General features: G+C 38.6%; 1 protein-coding gene across 1 annotated transcript in view; it reads left to right on the forward strand.

Moving 5' to 3' along the window:
• Positions 1-21,965, forward strand: part of pcdh15b (protocadherin-related 15b) — a 718,592-nt gene that overhangs the window by 535,198 nt on the left and 161,429 nt on the right. The window contains exons 24-25 of the mRNA XM_051923141.1: positions 3,257-3,397; positions 15,300-15,412. Coding sequence (XP_051779101.1) covers positions 3,257-3,397; positions 15,300-15,412 — 254 coding nt within the window. The remainder of the gene's footprint in view (positions 1-3,256; positions 3,398-15,299; positions 15,413-21,965) is intronic.

Below are 21,965 nucleotides of genomic sequence, written 5' to 3' on the forward strand. Positions count from 1 at the left end.
TTACTTCTATAAATGTCAATCGTCTTGGAAATTGGCACTTTGAAGAAATTACACACGAGCAACGATTTGGTGATTGGGGACCATAGTGAAGCATCAGGTGCCGCTAAGCAATGCAGTCATTGTAACACGATAACACCCATAAAAAGTGCTCTGCTAGCGTGCAGCTTAGAGGGAACATAGTTTGTAGATCCTTTCTTCTGCATTCTGGGGATGAATACATTGTCACTGCTTACAAATAAGCAAAAGTAACAATAAAAAATCAGTAAATTGCACCAATTACATAAGGAAAAAAAGACAGTGCTGCAAATTACTTTTTTATGTTTGCACAAACATATTTTATATATGTACACCCCAGGTCAGTTTGGGGAGTGTGCACTGGTACAGTGCGTTGCCGCACTCACAACATGATGAAACAGCTCAGGATCCTGGTTGGCAGCCTTGCAGGCAGACACACAGTCCAGTCCCACCCTCCGGAAATAACCCTCTATCTTCTGCAGCCAGGTATTACATGGGCATCCCCTTGGCCTGGTCCAACCGCTCGGGTCTTCAACATGAGGATTCTGTGAGCTGGATCACCCTTGGGGAATCACGCCACATGGCCATAGTGCCGTAACTGATGCTCCCTCACAATACAGGTAATGTGCTTCATTTGGGACTCCATGAGCAGCCACTCATTCGACACAAAGTCAAACCAGCAGTACCTAAGGATTCTCTGCAGAGACACAGTACCAAAGGAGTCCAGTCTTCATCTCAGGTCACTAGATAACGTCCATGTCTCGAAACCATATAGCAAGACAGGAAGCACCAGGACTCCAAACACTTGGACCTTTGTCCATGTGCATAGATATTGGGAGCGCCACACACACCCCTTTCCAGCAACCTCATGACCCCGCATGCTCTCCCAATCCTTCTACTGACTTCATAGGAAGAGTCACCAGAGACATGAATGTCACTGCCGAGGTAAGTAAACCTCTTGACAAGGTCAATATTGTCTCCGCAGACAGGCACACTGCTGATGGCTGTGCCCAAAAGGTCATTAAAGGTCTGGATCTTGGATTTTTATTCAGGATGCTCGCAAGCCCAGACACTCAGACTCCTCGCTCAGTCTCTCGAGAGCCCCAATCAGAGTCTCCATTGACTCTGCGAAGATCACAGCATCGTCAGCAAAGTCAAGATCAGTGAATCTTTCTTTACCAACTGATGCCCCACAGCCGCTGGACCCCATGACCTTGCCCAACACCCAGTCCATGCAAGCATTGAACAGAGTAGGAGCAAGAACACACCTCTGACGAACCCCAGAATCAACTGGGGAAAACACAGAGGTCCTGCCTCACAGTACCAGTGTACAGGCCGGCCATGATATCCAGCAACCTCGAGGGGATCCCACGAATCCTCAGGATGTCCCAGAGGGCAGCTCAATCAATTGAATCGAACACATTATGAAAAACCCACTTTGAAAATTGATTAAAACTGAATAGGAAGATAAATTAGGAAAGAACTGGAAAGAATAAAAAGGAGAATGAATTGATAGGATGGGCATTTCTCTTAAAATTAAAAATTAATGAGTGGAGGTAGTGTACCAGTGCATTTATACTGATATGGACAGTAAGTCCAATATCCCCTACCCTAAGCCTAACCCGGCCTGTGTCCACGTCCACATATGGGATTTGTCCATTTAGTCTCTGTTTAATTTCCATGTCGCGTGAATAAGGTTTATTTAGCTGAAGGCAAGGGGAGGAGGAGGTTTATTATTTCCTCTGCCTGGTTAATGTGGTGGTGGGGACTATTAAGTCGACAAAGGCTGCAAGGAAACTCTGCTGATATTTGCGTTTGCACTCCATGAGAACCCTCAGTGCTCAGCGCACCCTTACTCTATCATTCCTTCTGTGCTGGTAGCCATTAACCAATCAACCAAGGTAATACATTCAATTTTTGTATGGTGATGTACACCCCCACCATACCTGTTGGTCAGTTCTCTGAGAAATGAACACATTATAATGTAGCTACTCTGCTATGTTTACCATGCAAGTGGTGACACAGTGCCAAAACAAGATAAAGAATGTGTCGACAGGAGCTGACTATAGTAATGAGTATCGCCAACAGCAATGATGGGGGGGGGGGGTATTAGAAGCCAAGTCGAACCAATAAGCGCAGAGATACCAGACTCATTGGTGGAGAGGGATGAGAGAGTAGGAAGGGTGTGGTTAAGGGAAAGCGACAAGCATGATAGAATAGCCAGGTGAAAATTGTGTGTGAAAGAAGAGACCGAGTCTCAGTTTTAGTTCACCATGTGCAATGGCCCTTTCCAACTGACAGAGCCATCAGTGAAGGCCTTCCCCGAGGTCAGAACAGTGAGGAAGATTATACATAGTTTAGTTCACTGTTTGTTTGGAAACACCACCATTCTTGCCTCCCTCTTTTTGAATCTCCCACCCTAATAAAATGTTTTTTTTGTCTACATTCCCTGACTCGCATATCTTCCTTTCATTTACCAGCAAAGAAGTCACTACAATAATAACGGCTCAGTGGTGTGAATTATTATACATGGAAGTCATCATTTACCTGGTTAGTGTGCATTTCCATACTTGAACAAGGGTGTCCCCACAATATTTTATTATATATATGCAAATATTCCAAAATATGAAAATATCCAAAATACTTCTGGTCCTATCAATTTCAGACTAGGGATACTCAACCTGTGTTACTTTATTTTCCAAGGTTGAAATATGGCAATAAATGAAAGGTGCTACATTTGGAAATAAATTTTGCCTATCAATTAACTGTTTTTCTTAATGCTACTATGTGACATGATGTGACATGCCTTTTCGCATTTCAAGGTTGTATAGTGTATGACCCAGGAGTACATTCAAGAATTTCCAGGAAAGTATGAGCTTAATATAAGATTTGCAGATAAATTAATTTATTCTCCCAACTTGGATTTGAAGTAAAATGTATAGATAAACAAAACTCAGCTGAACTGCTATGTATTAATCCTGCAATGCCCCTGTCTTAAAAGATAACTTGCACAAAGAATTATAAATTGGTATCCATATTTGTCTTACAGAATGTGCACATTGAAGGGATGGGCAGTCCTCTTTTTTCAGTACTAAAACCTACAGTTCAATCTTGAGGTTCTATTGTCTTTTTACTTGTTATTCTAAGTTGGTTTTATATCAATTATGTATCATAGCAGTTGATTGTTCAATAAGATTAGTTGGGAATGTATTTTTTAAATAAATAAAATCTTGATTTTCAGGGTACAGCAGCAAGCAAGATCAGATACAAAGTGGACTTGAATCAATTTCCCTATAGTGGCAGTATTTTTGATGTGGAACCTGACACAGGAAGAGTGATAACTCGAGTTAATTTGAATGAGGAACCAAGCACAACATTCAAAGTATGATTTTTTTGCTCTCTTTATTCTTAGTGTTATTTATATTTTCATAATTTGTAGTCAATATTTTTCTCTTTAAGGTTATATTAGCCGTATTAGTTCTTGAAATATTTTTCTTGACAAAAGTGATTTCTCTGAAGGTGGCAGCATAATATAATCTTGCTTAAAACATCTTCCAACGCAGTGGTAGTGACTGCAATTTAAAAATGAAATTCGGGTTTTTTGTCCTTATAATACTCATCAATTAGAATGTAAAATTAGAATGTAAAAGACTTTAGTTTATGTCCTTAATCAATTCCTCCACTGTCATGTATAAATTAAACATTTTTGAAGTTAAATTATTAATAAGTATTGTATTTTAGAATGGAAAATTCATTATTATTGTACTGTATACATTAAGCAGTTGTCTGTATCACTTATCTCATACAGTGAAAGGCTATTTGAAACATCAGCTGATGCACATAACCTTGCCCCTGCTGTTTTTACTGAACCATTTTCTTGTTAAAATTAAAATGTGACCATACTCCTTATCATCATCACAAAGCTCTGCCTCTGTTGAATCATGTCATCTGTGCCATACTCACTGCTAGAATGTCCCTTTAAGTGAGCTCTGAGATCAAAGTGGACATACATTAGTGGCCTGGCCACAACCTATTGAAAATGCTTTCCTATGACTCTCCTTGAATTGTTCCCATCTCAATTTTGGTTTCTAACAATAGGTTAAGAATCTCTGCTGTAGTAGCTATTTTCCTACTGTGTCTCTCTATTCATTTATATTCCTAGTCCATGGTTAAATATTTTACTATTAAAATGCATTTAAGCATGTTTTTATTTAATTCAGAAGTACTGAACATTAGAACAGTCTAGATGAGAACAGGCCATTCAGCCCAACAAAGCTCATCAGGTTCTTCTAAAAAAAAAACATTAAGTCTAGTTTTAAAAGTCCCACTGTCTACCCCACTACTTTGTAGCTTATTCCCAGTGTCCCTGGTTCTCTGTGTCAAGAAAAACTTCCTAATGTTTGTGTGAAATGTACAGTTAACAAATTTTCAATTGTGTGTCCCTGTGTTCTTGATGAACTCATTTTAAAATAACAGTCTCGATCCTACTAATTCCCTTCATAATTTTGGCACTTCAGTCGTGTCTCTTCTTAATCTTCTTTTGATTAAACTAAAAAGACTCAGCTGTTTTAATTGTTTCTCATAATTCATCCCCAATAGCCCTGGCATCAGCCTAAGCACTCTTCTCTGGACTTTTTCTAGCATTGCTATGTCCTTTTTGTAACCTGGAGACCAAAACTGTACACAGTACTCTAGATGTGGCCTCACCAGTGCATTATAAAACTTGAGCATAACTTCCTTGGGCTTGTATTTTACACATCGTGCTATATAACCTAACACACTGTTAGCCTTCTTATTGGTTTCTGAACACTGTCTGACAGTTGATAGTGTCAAGTCCACTGTGACTCCTATATCCTTCTCATAAGGTGTGTGCTCTTGATTTTCAGACCTCCCATTATGTTCAAACCAAACTTTTACTTCCTACATGTAATATTTGTCTGCCACAAATCTGCCCAAGCATGTATGCTGTCCAAGTCCTTCTATAATGCCTAAATGGATTCCAAATTATCTGCCAATCCACCTATCTTGGTATCATCTGCAAACTTAACCAACCTGATATGTATATTCCTATCCAAATCATTTATATATATATTAAAAATAGAAGTGGCCCTAGCACTGATCCCTGTGGAACAACAGTCTTAACATCAGTCAGTTCTGATAATGTTCCTCACACCATAACCCTCTGCTTCCTGAGTCTGGGTCAATTTTAACCCATCTACAAACAGCACCTAGAACTCCCACTTCTTTTAGTTTGATGTCCAACCTTTCGTGTGGCACCTTAACAAATGCTTTTTGAAAGTAAAATAATGTCACATGTTCCACTTTGACCATACCCTTTTGTTGCTTCCTCATAGAATTTCAACATTTTCTAAGCCCGTGCTTGACTGTTCTTGCCATTTGTTGCTGGATCTTATTCTTAATAATCTCTTCCATTAATTTTCCTGTGATACACGTTAAGCTTACTGGCCTGCAGTCACTAACCTCCTTAAGAACTCAAGGGTAAATATTATCTGGTCTTGGAGATTTGTTTGATTTCAGCCTATTTAATCTACGCAGTGCTTCTCCCTCTACAATCTCCAAATCATTCAGTACCTCCTTAGTAGTCCCTGGTAGGGTATCTACTTCCCCACATATGAAGACCTCAGAAAAATGCGAGTTTAGAGCATTCGCTATTTTCACTGTTTGTATTTTTTAATTCCCCTTTACTTTTCCTGATCTACTTCATCTCCTCCTTGACTGTTCTTTTGCTACTAAAATACTGAAAGAATCTCTTTGGGTTATCTTTCGCCTTGTCTGCTATATTCTTCTCTCTTTTAGCCTTCGTAATACCCTTCTTAATGGTTGTCCGCATGCTGTTATGATCCCTATGATTCTTATTGGAGTTGTTAGTCTTATACGCCTTATACAGCTGTTTGTCCCTTTTGTGGCTTCTTTTTTTATCTCTTTACTAACCCACTACAGAGTTTTTAAAATTTCTTGCGAATTTCAAATTTAGGTATGGACCTGTCCTGCATTATATGTAAAACATTTTTAACCTGTTCCACTACTCCTTGACTGTCTCTGCACTTAAAAGCGTATTCCAGTCTATCCTCCTTCAACTTTGCCTCATCTGCTCAAAATTTGCCCTACCAAAGTTAAATTGTATTATATTATGGATATTTCTATCCTGATTAGATAGATAGATAGATAGATAGATAGATAGATAGATAGATAGATAGATAGATAGATAGATAGATAGATAGATAGATAGATAGATAGATAGATAGATAGATAGATAGATAGATGCTTTATTAATCCCAAGGGAAAATTCACATACTCCAGCAGCAGCATACTGATAAAGACAATATTAAATTAGAGTGATAACAATGCAGGTATACAAACAGACAATATCTTTGTATAATGTTAACGTTTACAAAGGGTGGAATTGAAGAGTCGCATAGTGTGGGGGAGGAACGATCTCCTCAGTCTGTCAGTGGAGCAGGACAGTGACAGCAGTCTGTCGCTGAAGCTGCTCCTCTGTCTGGAGATGATACTGTTCAGTGGATGCGGTGGATTCTTCATGACTGACAGGAGCCTGCTCAGTGCCCATTGCTCTGCCACAGATGTCAAACTGTCCAGCTCCATGCCTACAATAGAGCCTGACTGCCTTCCTCACCAGTTTGTCCAGGCGTGAGGTGTCTCTCTTCTTTATGCTGCCTCCCCAGCACACCACCACATAGAAGAGGGCACTCGCCACAACTGTCTGGCAGAACATCTGCAGCATCTTATTGCAGATGTTGAAGGACGCCAGCCTTCTAAGGAAGTATAGTCGGCTCTGTCCTCTCTTACACAGAGCCTCAGTATTGGCAGTCCAGTCCAATTTATCATCCAGCTGCACTCCCAGGTATTTATAGGTCTGCACCCTCTGCACACAGTCACCTCTGATGATCACGGGGTCCATGAGGGGCCTGGGCCTCCTAAAATCCACCACCAGCTCCTTGGTTTTGCTGGTGTTCAGATGTAGGTGGTTTGAGTCGCACCATTTAACAAAGTCCTTGATTAGGTTCCTGTACTTCTCCTCCTGCAGCCCACGATAGCAGTGTCGTCAGCGAACTTTTGCACGTGGTAGGACTCTGAGTTGTATTGGAAGTCCGATGTATATAGGCTGAACAGGACCGGAGTAAGTACAGTCCCCTGCGGCGCTCCTGTGTTGCTGACCACAATGTCAGACGTGCAGTTCCCAAGACGCACATACTGAGGTCTGTCTTTAAGATAGTCCACGATCCATACTACCAGGTATGAATCTACTCCTATCTCTGTCAGCTTGTCCCTAAGGAGCAGAGGTTGGATGGTGTTGAAGGCGCTAGAGAAGTCCAGAAACATAATTCTTACTGCACCACTGTCTCTGTCCAAGTGGGAGAGGGATCGATGTAGCATATAGATGATGGCATCCTCCGCTCCCACCTTCTCCTGATATGCGAACTGCAGAGGGCCGAGGGTGTGGTGGACCTGTGGCCTCAGGTGGTGAAGCAGCAGCCGCTGCATGGTCTTCATCACATGTGACGTCAGAGCAACAGGCCGGAAGTCATTCAGCTCGCCTGGACGTGATACCTTTGGGACTGGGGTGATGCAAGATGTTTTCCAAAGCCTCAGGACTCTCCCTTGTTCCAGGCTCAGGTTGAAGATGCGCTGTAGAGGACTCCCCAGCTCCAATGCATAGGCCTTCAGCAGTCATGGCGATACTCCATCTGGACCTGTTGCTTTGCTGGCACAAAGTCTCCTCAGCTCTTTGTTTACCTGGGCTGCTGTAATTGTGGGTTGGGGTAAACTCTCACCTATACTGGTATCAGCAGAAGGATGGGTGGAGGGTGCAGTACTCCAAGGTGAGAGTGGGTTAGGGTGGTCAAACCTGTTAAAAAAAGTTGTTCATCTGGTTTGCTCTCTCCACGTCTCTCTCGATGGTGGCACCCCGCTTCGAGCTGCAGCCAGTGATGATCTTCATCCCATCCCACACTTCCTTCTTGCTGTTATTCAGCAACTTCTGCTCCAGCTTTCTCCTATACTGCTCCTTTGCCGCCCTGAGCTGGACTTGAAGTTCCTTCTGCACGCGCTTGAGCTCATGCTGATCACCGCCTTTAAAAGCCCTTTTTTTCTGGTTTAAAAGGCCCTTGATGTCACTTGTAATCCATGGCTTGATGTTAGCATAGCAGCGTACTGTTCTTACTGGAACTACAATGTCCATACAGAAATTGATGTAATCAGTAGTGCAGTCAACAACCTCCTCCATGTTCTCACTATGTGATCCCTGCAGGATATCCCAGTCCGTATTTCTAAAGCAGTCTCTCAGAGCCTGCTCTGCCTCAGGGGACCACTTCCTGAATGAGCGTGTGGTTGTAGGTAGCTCCCTCACTCTTGGTTTGTAGTGTGGCTGAAGCAGAACCAGGTTATGATCTACTTTCCCAAGCGCAGGCAGCGGGGTGGAGCTGTATGCGTCTTTAACGTTTGCATATAGTAGGTCAATAGTCCTATTTCCCCGGGGGTTACAATCCACATACTGGGACAAGATAGGTAATGTTTTGTCCAGTGTTACATGGTTAAAGACTCGAGCGATTAGCACAAGCGCCTCAGGGTGCTGTGTTTGTAATGTAGCAACTGCAGAATGGATGATGTCACCCGCTATCTCCACGTTCGCCCGAGGAGGGATGTAAACAATAGCAACATGACATGTCCAAACTCTCTGGGCAAGTAATAGGGACACAGACTTACGGCCAACAGTTCGATGTCCCTGCAGCAAGTGGAGATTTTAACGTTAAACATGTCCAGAGTTGCACCATCTTGTACTGACCTAGAGTGCGAGTCCTCCTCCTTTGTGCTTCCCGCAGGTACTTGCGTCTCTGTCCGCTCTAACTGTGCTAAACCCATGTTAGCATCTGGGATGTTGGTTGTTAGCCATGTTTCACTAGAACACAACAAACTGCATTCTCTGTAGGTCCTGCGCAGCCAGTTCGTCGATTTTATTTGGTAGTGAGTTCACATTTCCCAAGATCACATAAGGCACCGAAGGTTTGTAGTTCCACTTTCTCGCTAATCGCTTGTCTTTTATCTTAGCACCGGCTCTGCTGCAGCAATACCGCCTTCTTACCTCATCAGGTAAATTATTATTATTAAATTATTATTACAAAATACTAAATCTAGACAGGCTTCACCTTGCATTGGTACTTAACATACTGTGTTAAAAATCAGTCACTGATTAGATTTAAAATCTCCTGCTGTTGTGCTCTGGTATTTGCAAGGTTATCCCAGTTAATATTTGGGTAGTTAAAGTCCTCCATGACTATAATATCCCCCTGTAAACTTGTCTTTTTTAATGGTACCAAAAAGATGTGCATTGAAATTATTGTCTGCATTGGGTGGTCTATAACACTGTCCCAAAATAAGGCCTCTTACCCTAATTCTTTCCAGACAAAGTCACATGTTATCAATAAGAGGACATGCATTTAAATTCTGTTTGACATAAACAACAACCCCACCTCCTTTTCTCTTCTGTCAATCCTTCCTAAAAATGTATCTCCCTCTATGTTACACTCATCCCCATCTTTATTATTTAGCCAGGTTTCTGTTATTTCTATAATATCATAAATATGCTCTACTGCAGTGCATCCCAAACTCGGTCCTGGGGACCCACTGTGGCTGCAGGTTTTTGTTCCAACCAACATTCTTTTTTTAATTAGACTCCTGGGCTAATTAAGTGAATTGTTATTCCCTAAGTTCTGTATTTTGGGAACAATATAGAAATTAGAAAACTAAGCTTGGTAAAAAAAATATATTAAAAGGTACGAAGCAGATATATGGGAATAATGTATTTTTTTTCTTTTTAACAATATTTTCATCTTGATTTTCATTGTACTTTTCCAAGTGTTCTGATTGTTCAATTTATTATCTACTAATTAGTGGGTCTGATGCTAAAGTTATTGCAGCCTTTCATCATTCAGTGTTGTTTACCTGGCTGTCAGTTCTGTTTGCTTTAATCATCATTATTAAAATACAACGAACTGCACAAAAAAATAACAAAATAATAGGACAGCAAAAAAGTGAGGTAAGCATTTATAGCAAAAGTAGAAATATTTCTAAATGTGTTATAAAATGTAAAAATTATACTGCATTGTTTTTCTAAAGGCAGAATAAAAGAAAGGAAAAAAGCTCATCTAAATAAATGAGATCAATTATTATCACTGATTGTGAATTTGGTTGGAATAAAAATCTGCATCCACAGTGGGTCCTCAGGACCGAGTTTGGGAACCACTGCTCTACTGCATACAAGTATTAAAATAAAAAAATACTTGTTTTATTTTTGATACTTCTAGCATTAAAGCAAGCTATTTTTAATATGCTACTAGTTTTACTTTTGCATTTAATGTTGGGTAAGAATTTACATTACTATGCATTTTTATTTTTACACTATTGTTTGTTCCTCTTTGTACAGTTCTAAACCTGGCCTGTCCTAAACTCCCTGCCCCCCTATACCCTACTTTAAAGAATCCTTGACTAATCTACTCATATGACTCCCAACATATTGGTGGCCCTCCAGTTCAGATGTAACTCGTTGAGGTAGAACAAGTCACAGCTATCCCAAAACAGATTCCCAATGCCATATAAACCTATACCCCTCTACCTTTCAGCAAGATTTGAGCCTTCTAACCTTCTCAGTCTTACCTGGACTTGTATGTGGCACAGGCAGAACTTCAAAGAAGATTACCTTGTTAGTTTTGCTCCTCAGCCTGGCACCTAACTCTTTAAATTTGTATTGCAGAACTGACAGTCTACCCTTATTGTTCATGTTGGAACAAATGACATATATGAAAACTGGATCTACCCCCACTCTGGCGAAGAGCCTATCCACCTTAACAGGGAGGTCTCCCACCTGTGCACCCAGAAGACAACATACCATGTGGGACTCTGTTTCTGGAGCAAACCTGTGTTTCATTCACCCTAATGATTGAGTCCCCAGCTATCACTACCTCTCCTTTTCTCAGAACTGTTTTTGAGGTAGCCCATTGGGGCTGCTCAGGCCTGCCTACCACCTCTGAATCTTCAGAGATACCATCAAGCTCCGCAAGGACCTGAAAACAGTTCGACACTTCTAATACTTGGGTTGATGCCCCCAGACAGTGTGTACCCTTTACCTTGCACCTTGTGACTGTGACATACCAATCTCTACCTGTCTGGTCTGGAGTCTCCTCCCGCACCTCCTTAGGGGTACACCCTGTCTCTCTAAAGGACACCTAGGCCAGACAAATTCTTCTCCAGTTCTGTAACTCTGAGATTGAGGTGCTGGATCAGCTGGCATCACCTGCAGATGTAGTCCTCCTAATAGACTGACTACTCCAAGCCGTCCTCTAAAAAGTCCAACCTCCAACAGGACTTGCATTGCATTGTCCTCATTATTAAATTTAGATTTTGGGTTACTAAAACTGTTCACCTTTTTTGTATTAAATTTAAATAATTTAACTTAAATGGCAAAAATTAAACCGAAAAAAGTCAGTTATTTTACACCTTCTGACTTAAGCTCCTGTAATATTCTCCCCCTCGACTGCCTACTGTTTGTTCTTCTATTGTCTTAATTCTGCACTTCTCTTATTCTTTACTTAAAAGCTTTCCACTTGCACCATTTGTATTCCTTCTTATTAATGAACCCTTACACTGTCACCCTCTGAAATGCTCTACTTTACTTACTGCTACGAACTGTTCAATCTAGAAAAACTTGCTTACTAAATATCCACTACTGGTTAATTTCTTATTGTCTTGTCTGCTCTTGCAGCCACTTGTGCCTAAGTGGTGTCTAAATGCTAGCTGCCTGCCTGCGTGCTGGAAAGCCTTTCTCTTTCCCACTTTGAGTCAGCTGCTGCCTTTTATTCTGCACTAAGGAATCGCTCTTTCTGTTACTTATAACTATGTGTCTCTGCAATGCCGGTTATTTACTTACAGAGATGCTACTGCTGCTTACTGCCCTGTCTTGCCAACGCTAGTCTGAATACAAATAACAAACAAAAGTACACATAACAGGTAACTTTTCCAAATGCACCCCTAAACACCCAGCTGTTTTTGCAAAAACCCTTCTAAACGAAAAAAAAGCTTTAAAAACTCTCACATGGCTCCTTAGCAGCAACCAAAACACAAAGCTTTCAGGAGAAAAATGTATTTTATAAATAACTCTCACACCACAGAAAACAACAACTCTAAGGTGTTTCTCTTTCATTTACAATTTATATGTTAATTTATTTCATGTAAAAAAAACCTTGATGTTAATAAAATAACTATTAAAATATATATATTCAAATATATTCAAATATATTGCAAAAATATCAAGTAGGAGAAATTGTAAAGAGTTGGAGACCTGTATGATGCCCTATTTAATGTTCAGGTTAAAACAGCACCATTGCTACACATCCATCAGCTTTGAAGCCCGGCTTTGAAACCCAATAAAAGTTTCCTGAGCTGTGGTCCTGTCTCCTTTGTAACTGGTTTTCTAAAGAACACAAACTTCCGATCAACACACTCTTTAAATAGGGCAGGAGGCAGGTCTACCTGTGATACTCTGGAAGTGACATCAGGGTTTTTCCTGTGGGTGTTCCTCCATTCTACATCAGGAAACAGAATTGAGGTTATTGCTGGTGTCACCCATTTTATCTTTCCCCCTTGATCCCCCTGATCATAACACTCCCCACACTCACATGCTTGACAAAATACAGTATATATATTGGTTATACTGTGTATCCACAGCTAATTTCATATGTAATTAAAGTGTGGTAACTTCATTACATTTTATTTGATTACATTGCATCTCATTTAAGCATTCTGTGATTTCTTATCTTACATTATTTTTTGCATATGTTTGCTATTACGCATATGTCTGCATCTTAACTCCAAGTGGCATATAGGAACAACATATGTGGAACTCCATATCTATCTTCTGCAACCTAATTCCTTCTTACTAGCATTCTTTCATTTTTTAATCATTCCTTTCCTGTTATTTTATTTCTTACCTTTGTGTGGCAACCATTTTCCCCATTATTGAGCTGTTTTGACTAAACAAATGGTAACTCTGAACATATTTTCTCCTGAGTTTAAGGAGGAGAGCTACAGATGTTACATTTTAGGCTTTCACTAAACTTTTATCAGCTATCTAGCAGTCCATCTCCATTCAGCACTACACCACAATTCCAAAGGCACACATAAACAACTGTACAGTTAAGAATGTTTAAGCAGTATTCTAGTTTTCCACATTTATGACCACTGTTGCATTGCAGAGAAGAATTCAAGACCAATTATTGTAAAGGTGCATATACCTTCTAAATATCAACAACATCAGTACATTTACAAAGGGAATGATATCTCTGGTAAAATACGTAAATATTACACCAAAAGGTGAAAGGACAGTTCTGATCAGTCATACTAGCTTGAATTGAGGAGCACCACAACAGTTTTGGTCAAGACACCAAAAAACAGTGAAAGGTCATAGTGATATGAGGTCACCAGGCTAGAACAGGAGTGTTACTACATTAACACGTATCCCAGGGCTGTCATTGAGCCTGGACCCTGTGACACGCAACAGTGAATACAAGCATTAGTCGGACAGGCATTTGGAGGATGCCACAAATTAGACTTGGATTTCTGATAAGTGCAGCCCATGACACCCTCCCATGCCCCTGGAATCTTACCCAATGGTTTAGAAGTGACATAGACAGCCCGCTGTGTGGCAACATCAAGGCAAGCCTCCAGCATATCCTATCAGGAAGTAAGGTAGCATTGACCCAGGGACGCTTTAAGTGACACCATGATTAAGGCCTGGAAAAGCTGTCCAGTGGCCTAGAGAGATGTAGGGTAGCAGCAAATGACACCCCAGAAACAGCAAAACCCACCCTTAAAACATTCATCAAGCCAGGCAGTATGTTACAAGCACCTGCACAGAGGAGAGACACCATACTCAGACCAGGCAAATCATGGCAGATGCTGGTGGACCTCAAAGGCAGTTGGTCTTTACAAGAGAAATCATGTTAACCACTCCTTGGCTAGATATTATGTATTCTGGAGTGAAAAGAAGGGTCCTCATGATAGGACTTACCATCCCTTGGGAAGAGGGCATGACAGCAGCCCATGACAGAAAACATCAGAAGTATACAGAGCTGGCAGTGGAGTGCCAAGATACTGGCTGGAAGGTCAGGTCTAACCCATAGAGGTTGGATGCTGGGACTTTGTTAGTAAAACGGTATTTTAACTGCTTCATGGTGCTGGTATGATAGGGTCAAACCAGAGGAAAGCTGTAAAGGAGCTGAGAGAGGAAGCAGAGAAAGCCAGGTACTGACTATGGCTTCAGAGGAAGGACAATGTTTGGGGGCAAAAACCCCTGTAAAGGTAGCTGATGGGGTTGATGGGGAGACATCCCCAATAAGCCACTGCCCCCCTGCCAAGAGATGTACTCAATTAGGTGGTGATACATCTGCGAGTGGTGGTTTTCAACTCATGACCCAGTAGTGTAGCTGACCCAAGGGTGGAGGTTTGACAGGCAGAAATGCCAAAGCAGGAACAAACATCTAACCTGCACAGTGGTATATAGCCAATTTTAATGCCCCCAAATTCATATGGTCTCTGTCATCCACATTCAGGGCTCCAACCCAGAGAACATGGCTCACAGCTTCTTGTGGTCTGACACTGCTTGTCCAGGTAGTAAGGGGTTCACTTGCTCTGTTGAGATGATGTGTTAATTGATGACATCCCACTATATGTTGTACCGTACGTGTCCTAAATATTTCAGGAATTTGCATTTAAGGACACATGTTGTTTGCTTCATTGCCATTCTTTTCACACTCCATATCACTTCTTCTGGGCCATTCCAGGAACTCGGGACAGGTTGTATTTAAGCAAATGGCATACCAAAACCATTGCATATCTTATTCCTAAACTGCAACCTGTCACAGGTTATCTTGCAAGCCTTAGTATGTAATCAATTAATTTTATCAAACAATAATCAGGTACTTTGCAATTCAAAGCATTTCGAGATGGGTGGGTGGAATATTGATTTTTTTTTATTGTTGTTGTGTGCATAAATCTATAAGTGCAATTCATTGACAGCTTGACATCTGAGCGTGAAATCATGGTCTGTTCCCTTTTTGATTATTGTTAACTTAAGGAAGACGTCTGCTAAGGCTTATAACAATTGTCTTGCATGAATTAATAACACTTTTGTTTTCATAATTTGTTGGTGGATGAAGACAAAACTAATTTAATATAAATCTGTTGTTTTATAGCTCGTCGTTATTGCCTATGATGATGGTGAACCTGTAAAATTCAATACCACCATTGTTGAAATAACTGTTCTACAGCCATCAGTAATTCCAATCTTCACACAGGAGGAATACAGGTACAGAAACACATTTTTGTATTATGATAATGTAAGGAAATCTGGATTGAACATGATCCTATTTCCCAGAAGGCATGTCACCCCCTTCTGCCTATCTGTAAAGAGAAGTAGATTTAATTTGCTTCTAAGAAGTTTTATAAACCAGGTTATATAAAGTCATTTTGGTATGTGTTAACATTAAATTGAAAACATATGGTTTGACAGAAGGAAACTTCTAGTAGTACATCTATTTTCAGGATATATTTAGAAAATGGGAAATATCAAGCCAGGGAATGAAATAAAGCTACTTCCCAAGGGATACCACATGAGTTTTGATGTTATTTTCAGTACATTGTCATTTTAGCTCAGCATTAAACGGATAATAAAAATAAGCAGTACTGAATGCACTGTATGATGTGCACCATATTAATTCTAGTGAGATTTTTTTATTTATACAGAAAAAGGCATGCATTATTAGTCCTAACAGAGGAACAATGGGAGTCCTTGATATTCATGTAGCGTATTCTTGCGAGATCATAAAAGAGAAATTAGAAATTCTTTTTTTCCTTGAGAAATGTGACTAACCATAGGAATACTTTTTTAAGTATGTGACCAAACTGTAAAAGATATGGATAAATCTACCCAAGTACTTTTTACAGTGCTCTACAAAACTAATGATTTGTATGCGCAGATAGACATAGATGCAGTAGCTTTAATATTTATTTGCATGAAATATAGTTTTTCCATGTTATACTGTATATCTATATTGCTTTTCTACTGTTATACTAACAATACTTTTATGCTATGGTATCATTGCTTTATTTTTTATTTAAAAATTAGTGCTGCAGTGTTTTGACATGTTTTAATATAGGTTACTAGCACAATGGACTCGTGTTTTTTTCTGTGTTACCTTTTATTAAGTTTTTTAAGTAGATCAGTTTATTATGAGTGGTAGAATAAGCATAATGTTTTAAGCCTTCTGTAATGTCTAAGACTTTTATTATCATTGACTTTTTTCGATTATTTGTATTGTGGATTTCAAAAATGTTAAAATAAGTTACAATAGAATTCATCTTTATCTGATTGTATAATTCAGTGACATTTGATAATACAAACGTGTATTATCTAAAGTGAAAGCTAAATAGATGGTGGTGGTTCATAAAATCAAAATAATGAGCTTTTGGTTAAGTACTTGATTTTGTTTACATTTCAGAAAACCATGCTATGTGTGCAGTTTTGATCCCCAAAAATGATTTTAGGTGCTTTAATTTTATTACACAAGATTCCTATTGAAAAATGTCAAGTCATCTGGACCTGTTAGGCAACAGCACAAACTACCTGGCCACCTTGCCAAATTTTCAGCTGTTGTTTTTCTTTCTTAATGCTCATTTGATTGGAAAACTCACTGCCTTTTATAGTCTACATTACCTGTTTATTTCAATAGTTTATATTTGGATTTCATTCTTAAAACAGGTGTGATTTATTGCTGATGTAATTGAACCTTATGCTGTAATGTGAATGGTGCCTAAGAAAGCATGTTCTTTAGTCTGATTTTCAATAATGAGGACTTAATTTCTGACTGCATTCTTTTAGTATCTTTTAATCTCCATTATCCTTCAACACACTGAATAGTACTGTTGTTGGTGTATGACATAAAGGGATATCACATCATGTGTTTTAATTAAAATGTACAAAAAAGTCAACTTTGTTCATGCCTGTTATGAAGTGTGACTTCTCACAAGTCATTCTATAGGGTAGTCTTCAATAGTATATGATAAATCATACCTTAAATTTGCATTTTCATTTTCATACACTCACATTTATCCTTTCCCACTTTTTTTGTATTTACGGCATATACTGCATATACAATAAGGGTGTTTCTCTGTGTGCATGTAGTGCATATGTCCATAAGCTTAAGGTCACTTAAATCTGTATATCACATTTATTTTACACTGTAATTGTAGTATTTGATTTTGCTGTGATAAGCAACATCAAAATTTATTTTTAAATTTACTTTTGTACTGATTCAGATGTTATATTGGAGAAGGCTTTTCGATTTAGTTCAAATAATATTTTCCAAAAAATAACGACTTGTTTTTCAAGAGACAAAAATTCTGACAAGATCCATGTTGTGCTTACTGACCCAGTCAATGTTGTACTAACACAGTTGCATGTCCCTGTAATGTGCTGATGTTATATTGATCTCTTTCTGCTCTAAGGGAATAGTTGGAACAGTGAAGACATAGATCACCTACTGAATTTCTAAAGATATCCTTACCTTGCATAACCATTTATTTTTTTAAAGATTTAAATAAACTACAGATGTTTCATTTATTTTTAAATATGGTTAGAGTTCATAAAGAGAAAATACTTCTTTTTCTGTTTGATGCTTTCCAGACATCACTCCTAAAACTATATAAAATAACCAGCACTCTACCTGATTACTTTAAGTAAGAGGTTCCTTGTTATCACATTGATTATTTTCAAAATCTTAATCCTAAGTAAAGGCTCACCACAAAAAAAGAACTTAAAGACCCCAAGTAATACTGAGGAGTTTTTTTTATAAGCTGGAGCAATATTATCAACCTTATGTAAAGTTATATTGTAAATCCAATTGTAAGTTTTTTATAAGAACAGGTCATTCAAGGCAAATTTTTGTTCATCTAATGTTTCAGTGATGATTCTAATATGACTTATGCTGATCACTTACAAACTATGTTCAACCACTTTATTAAAGAGCCAGTTTCATAGATGCACACTCATCCGTAGGTCCGCTGAAGAGGTGTCATCAGTGTTTAGCATTTCCATTAAGAAGGCTAACAAAATGTTAAGTTATATAGAACAATCTGTAGAGTACAAGTCCAAGAAGGTAACGCATAAACCTTTTAATGCACTTATGAGGCTTAGATAAAGTCCACAGACGGGTGACTAGGCTGATTCCAGGATTGCAAGGGTAAGTTATGAGAAATAATTGAAAGAGCTGAGCCTTTTCAGTTTAAGAAAAAGGAGATTTAGAGGAGACCTGATTAATGTGCTTAAAATATATGTTTTCTGCAATATTTACTACTAACCAGTACCTATCTGTAACCCTGATTTTTAACTAAATAACAATTCAAAGTAATAACTGGCATCCATGTTATTTACAGTATTTCTATCCTAATTGTTAAAAACTATCTTACTTTTAGTTAATGTCCTGAAATTAATTAGAGTTAAGTTTCTCTTGGCATTCTGTAGCACTCTTATCTCTGTCATATTACATGAGGAAAATGTATACAGTATTCCAGATATGGCCTCACAAGTGTATTATACAGTTTAAATATATTCTTGACTGATAATTGAAATAAGGTACTATTTAACTCAGTACTGGAATAATCTGTTTAATAAATAAAATGTCTGGTTGTGAAGAGTGATTATTAATTTTGAAATCGTAAGTGGTTTTCTTATGGTAGAATTGGTTTAATATAGAATTCTAATCAATGAATTTATGCATTGTGTCTTCACTTTATATGTGATTTGACTCTTCTCTGACCAATTGTTGTCCAAGCCCATCTGTTGAAATTTTGCATTGTCTAAGATAACAGCTACTCCAGCCGAATCTTACATTTAGCCAACTTTTGTTACTTTTGTATGTGATTCCTTCAAATAGATTAAAATAAACAGTAGCAGAACCAAAAACTGGATCCCTCTTGCGGATAGTTAATTAAAAAAAAATATCCTGCAGAACAACATAGTGCCTCCTTGTATTTGAATCATTTCAAACCCATCTATATACTTTGCTTTATTGCTTATAGTCTGATGATTAGACTTACATGGGGTCCCACATCATAATAAAGGTAGATAATAGCATACAGTTGGTTCTAAAGCCGTCAGGCACACAATAATGACACAGGATCTCCCACGCCTAAACTCTTGTGATGTACAGCAGCTGTTTTAGCTTGTCATTTATAGTTATTTATTTTACCTTAAATACAGCACCCTACACAACTGTGTTTGATCTTATTCAGTTGCGTGGAGCTTCCACTTGCAGGTAAAGTCACTTCAGTACACATGAACTGTGTCAGCATGCCCATGTCAATCAAACAAAGGAAGCGCTGCAGTCTACTTGTGACTTTACGCTGTAGGAAGTTAAGTAAATAAATCAAGGTAAATAACATTCAATGTGGCTTTTATATAAGTAACATATAAATGTTTTTTATAAAAAGACCATCACAAAACATAATCACAAACAAGACTTTGCACGATACCTTGGCGAGCTGTGTAAGCCCTGCTTTTTCTTTGAAGGACAGGTGTGGGGCAGACTGACTGGCAGGATGACACCTGACCTGTTGCTGCATCCAAACGGTGCCATTTTACACCTTTACGCCTGGTGCAGCTGCATTGTTCTTATATGTGAGTGGACATTTCTTGCGGGGAGGGCTTCTCTTCTCTTTCTCCGAAGTAGAACCCTCATTCTCATCTGAGTTCACCTCTGCTATAGCATATCTTTATTTGAAAACAGCAGTGTCGGATCGGAGGAAGTGTGAATGTGACTGAGAGAATAAAACTGGGGAAAAAAAACAACACTAATCTTTACAAGTACCATAAATTAACACCAACTGTTAAAGTCAAATGTATGTTTATATTGTGTAATAATAACAATAAGAGCAGCTCACTACTCAAAACGGTAATTATGGTTAGTGGCCGGACTCAAACCTGTGACCTCTTGATTATGAGTCAGCATTTCTTAATGCTACACCACCCAAGCGATCGTGTCAGCGTCGTACCCAAACCGATTTCTTTTTCTTTGGTTATATTTTTGAATAAAAGCGCACTTGTTTTGTTGTATGTGTACCTTTTGTGAAAGTGTTTATTTGATATTTGGACTTCAGTCTTCACACATTATACACTTCATTTCAAAATTTTGTTGTTAGTACTATAACATGAAAAAATTTGTTTTACATATGTGTTCAACATTTCTTTAATCTCTCGCATTTCCTGTCATCCTATACTTACATAGATCGTAAAATGCATGTGTTCCAAATAACTATATATTATTTATCCTATACAACTCCAGGCACCTCTCACCCAGATAAACAAGACTTGGCTGAGTTGTGGCGATGGGGGAATGGGATAGCAGGCTGCTTGCTGCTTGTGCAGATTGACACATTTACAAAACAAAAGATGCTAATGGAGAGGTGCAAAGGAATTTAAAATGTCCCGCGATTACGTGTTTTTTCATAGGCTTCAGGGATTCTAGTGTTAACTTATTGGCTGGTGAGGAGTTCTTTCAGAATATCTAGATAATACACCTTTCTCATTAAGTGTTTTATTTTTTGAAGTTCAATAGCCCCTCCGTCCCATAAAGTTGGGATAATGTGCTTTGGTTTAAAACATCGTCCTTCTTTCTCCATACATAGCAGTGATCATTACAGCACCATAGTTCAATTTTTGTTTCATCTGATGACATAACACTCCATCAGTAGGCCAAGTCTTTGTACTGGTGATCACCTACAAACTTAAATCTTACATTTTTATGTCAGTCTTGGAGTAGGGGCTTCTTCCTTGCATGACAGCCGTTCAGGTCCATTAATGATTGATGTAGATAATTTGGTACCTGTTGCCTCCAACTCCTTTACCAATTTCTTTGTTGTTGTCTTGGTGATCAGTTGAACCTTTCACAACAAAGTCCATTCATCACTGGGAGTTAATTTGTGCTTCATTCCTGTGCGATGCAGTGTCTTTGTGGAACCTACACATTTGTATTTGCATACAATTGTTTATACAAAACCTTGTGGTACTTTCAGTTGTGAGGAAATTGCTCCTAAGTAGAAACTATATTTGTTGAGGCCCACAATTTTCTTTCTAAGGACTTGCTTAGTTGTTTGGATTTTCAAATGGGATTAAAAGCAACAAGACACTGGCTCTAAAGGTAAGCCCTTAAATACAGCCACTGGTACACTCCCAGTTAACTCAATTAAGATAATATCCCACTCAGAATCTTATAAATTGATTACATCAATTTCTGTAATCTCCCAGACATTCAGCTTATGGTACGTAAACTTTTGACACCCTGAAAATATTATGTAGCAAATAAAGGCTGAAATAAATCTGTCTCTTAGCTATTATTTTGGCATTACTACTTATAGTAATAAAGTAGATACCCTTATTAACTTAACACAGAGAATGTATGGTAACAGGAAATGTGTGAGTTTGAAAGTTTTTAGCCTAGATGTTTGGAAAAGTTTGATCTCCGCTGTATATATTAATCCATCTTTAGTCTTTAACACATGCCTTTTGAAATAATCATAAACACAATTACGTTTTATGTGAAGTATTATTTAAAATCAAAGGTTGTACTGTAGTTGTAGGTTTAATTCAATATATACTTCTTGCAGTGCATTTTGTTATAACACATACTAAAGATGCATATTAATAATAGCTCCTGGAATATATACAGTGTAATTATGTAGTCTTTAGTATTTATCAAATTATGTATTTGTTTCAGAATATTACACGCATCAAATCACAAAACACACAGTGGAACTAAAGCTATTCTTTCTGAAGATCTGATCCATATAATAAATGGTCCTCCTTC

The sequence above is a fragment of the Erpetoichthys calabaricus genome, chromosome 2 (genome assembly GCF_900747795.2).
Source record: "Erpetoichthys calabaricus chromosome 2, fErpCal1.3, whole genome shotgun sequence".
Lineage (NCBI taxonomy): Eukaryota > Metazoa > Chordata > Cladistia > Polypteriformes > Polypteridae > Erpetoichthys > Erpetoichthys calabaricus.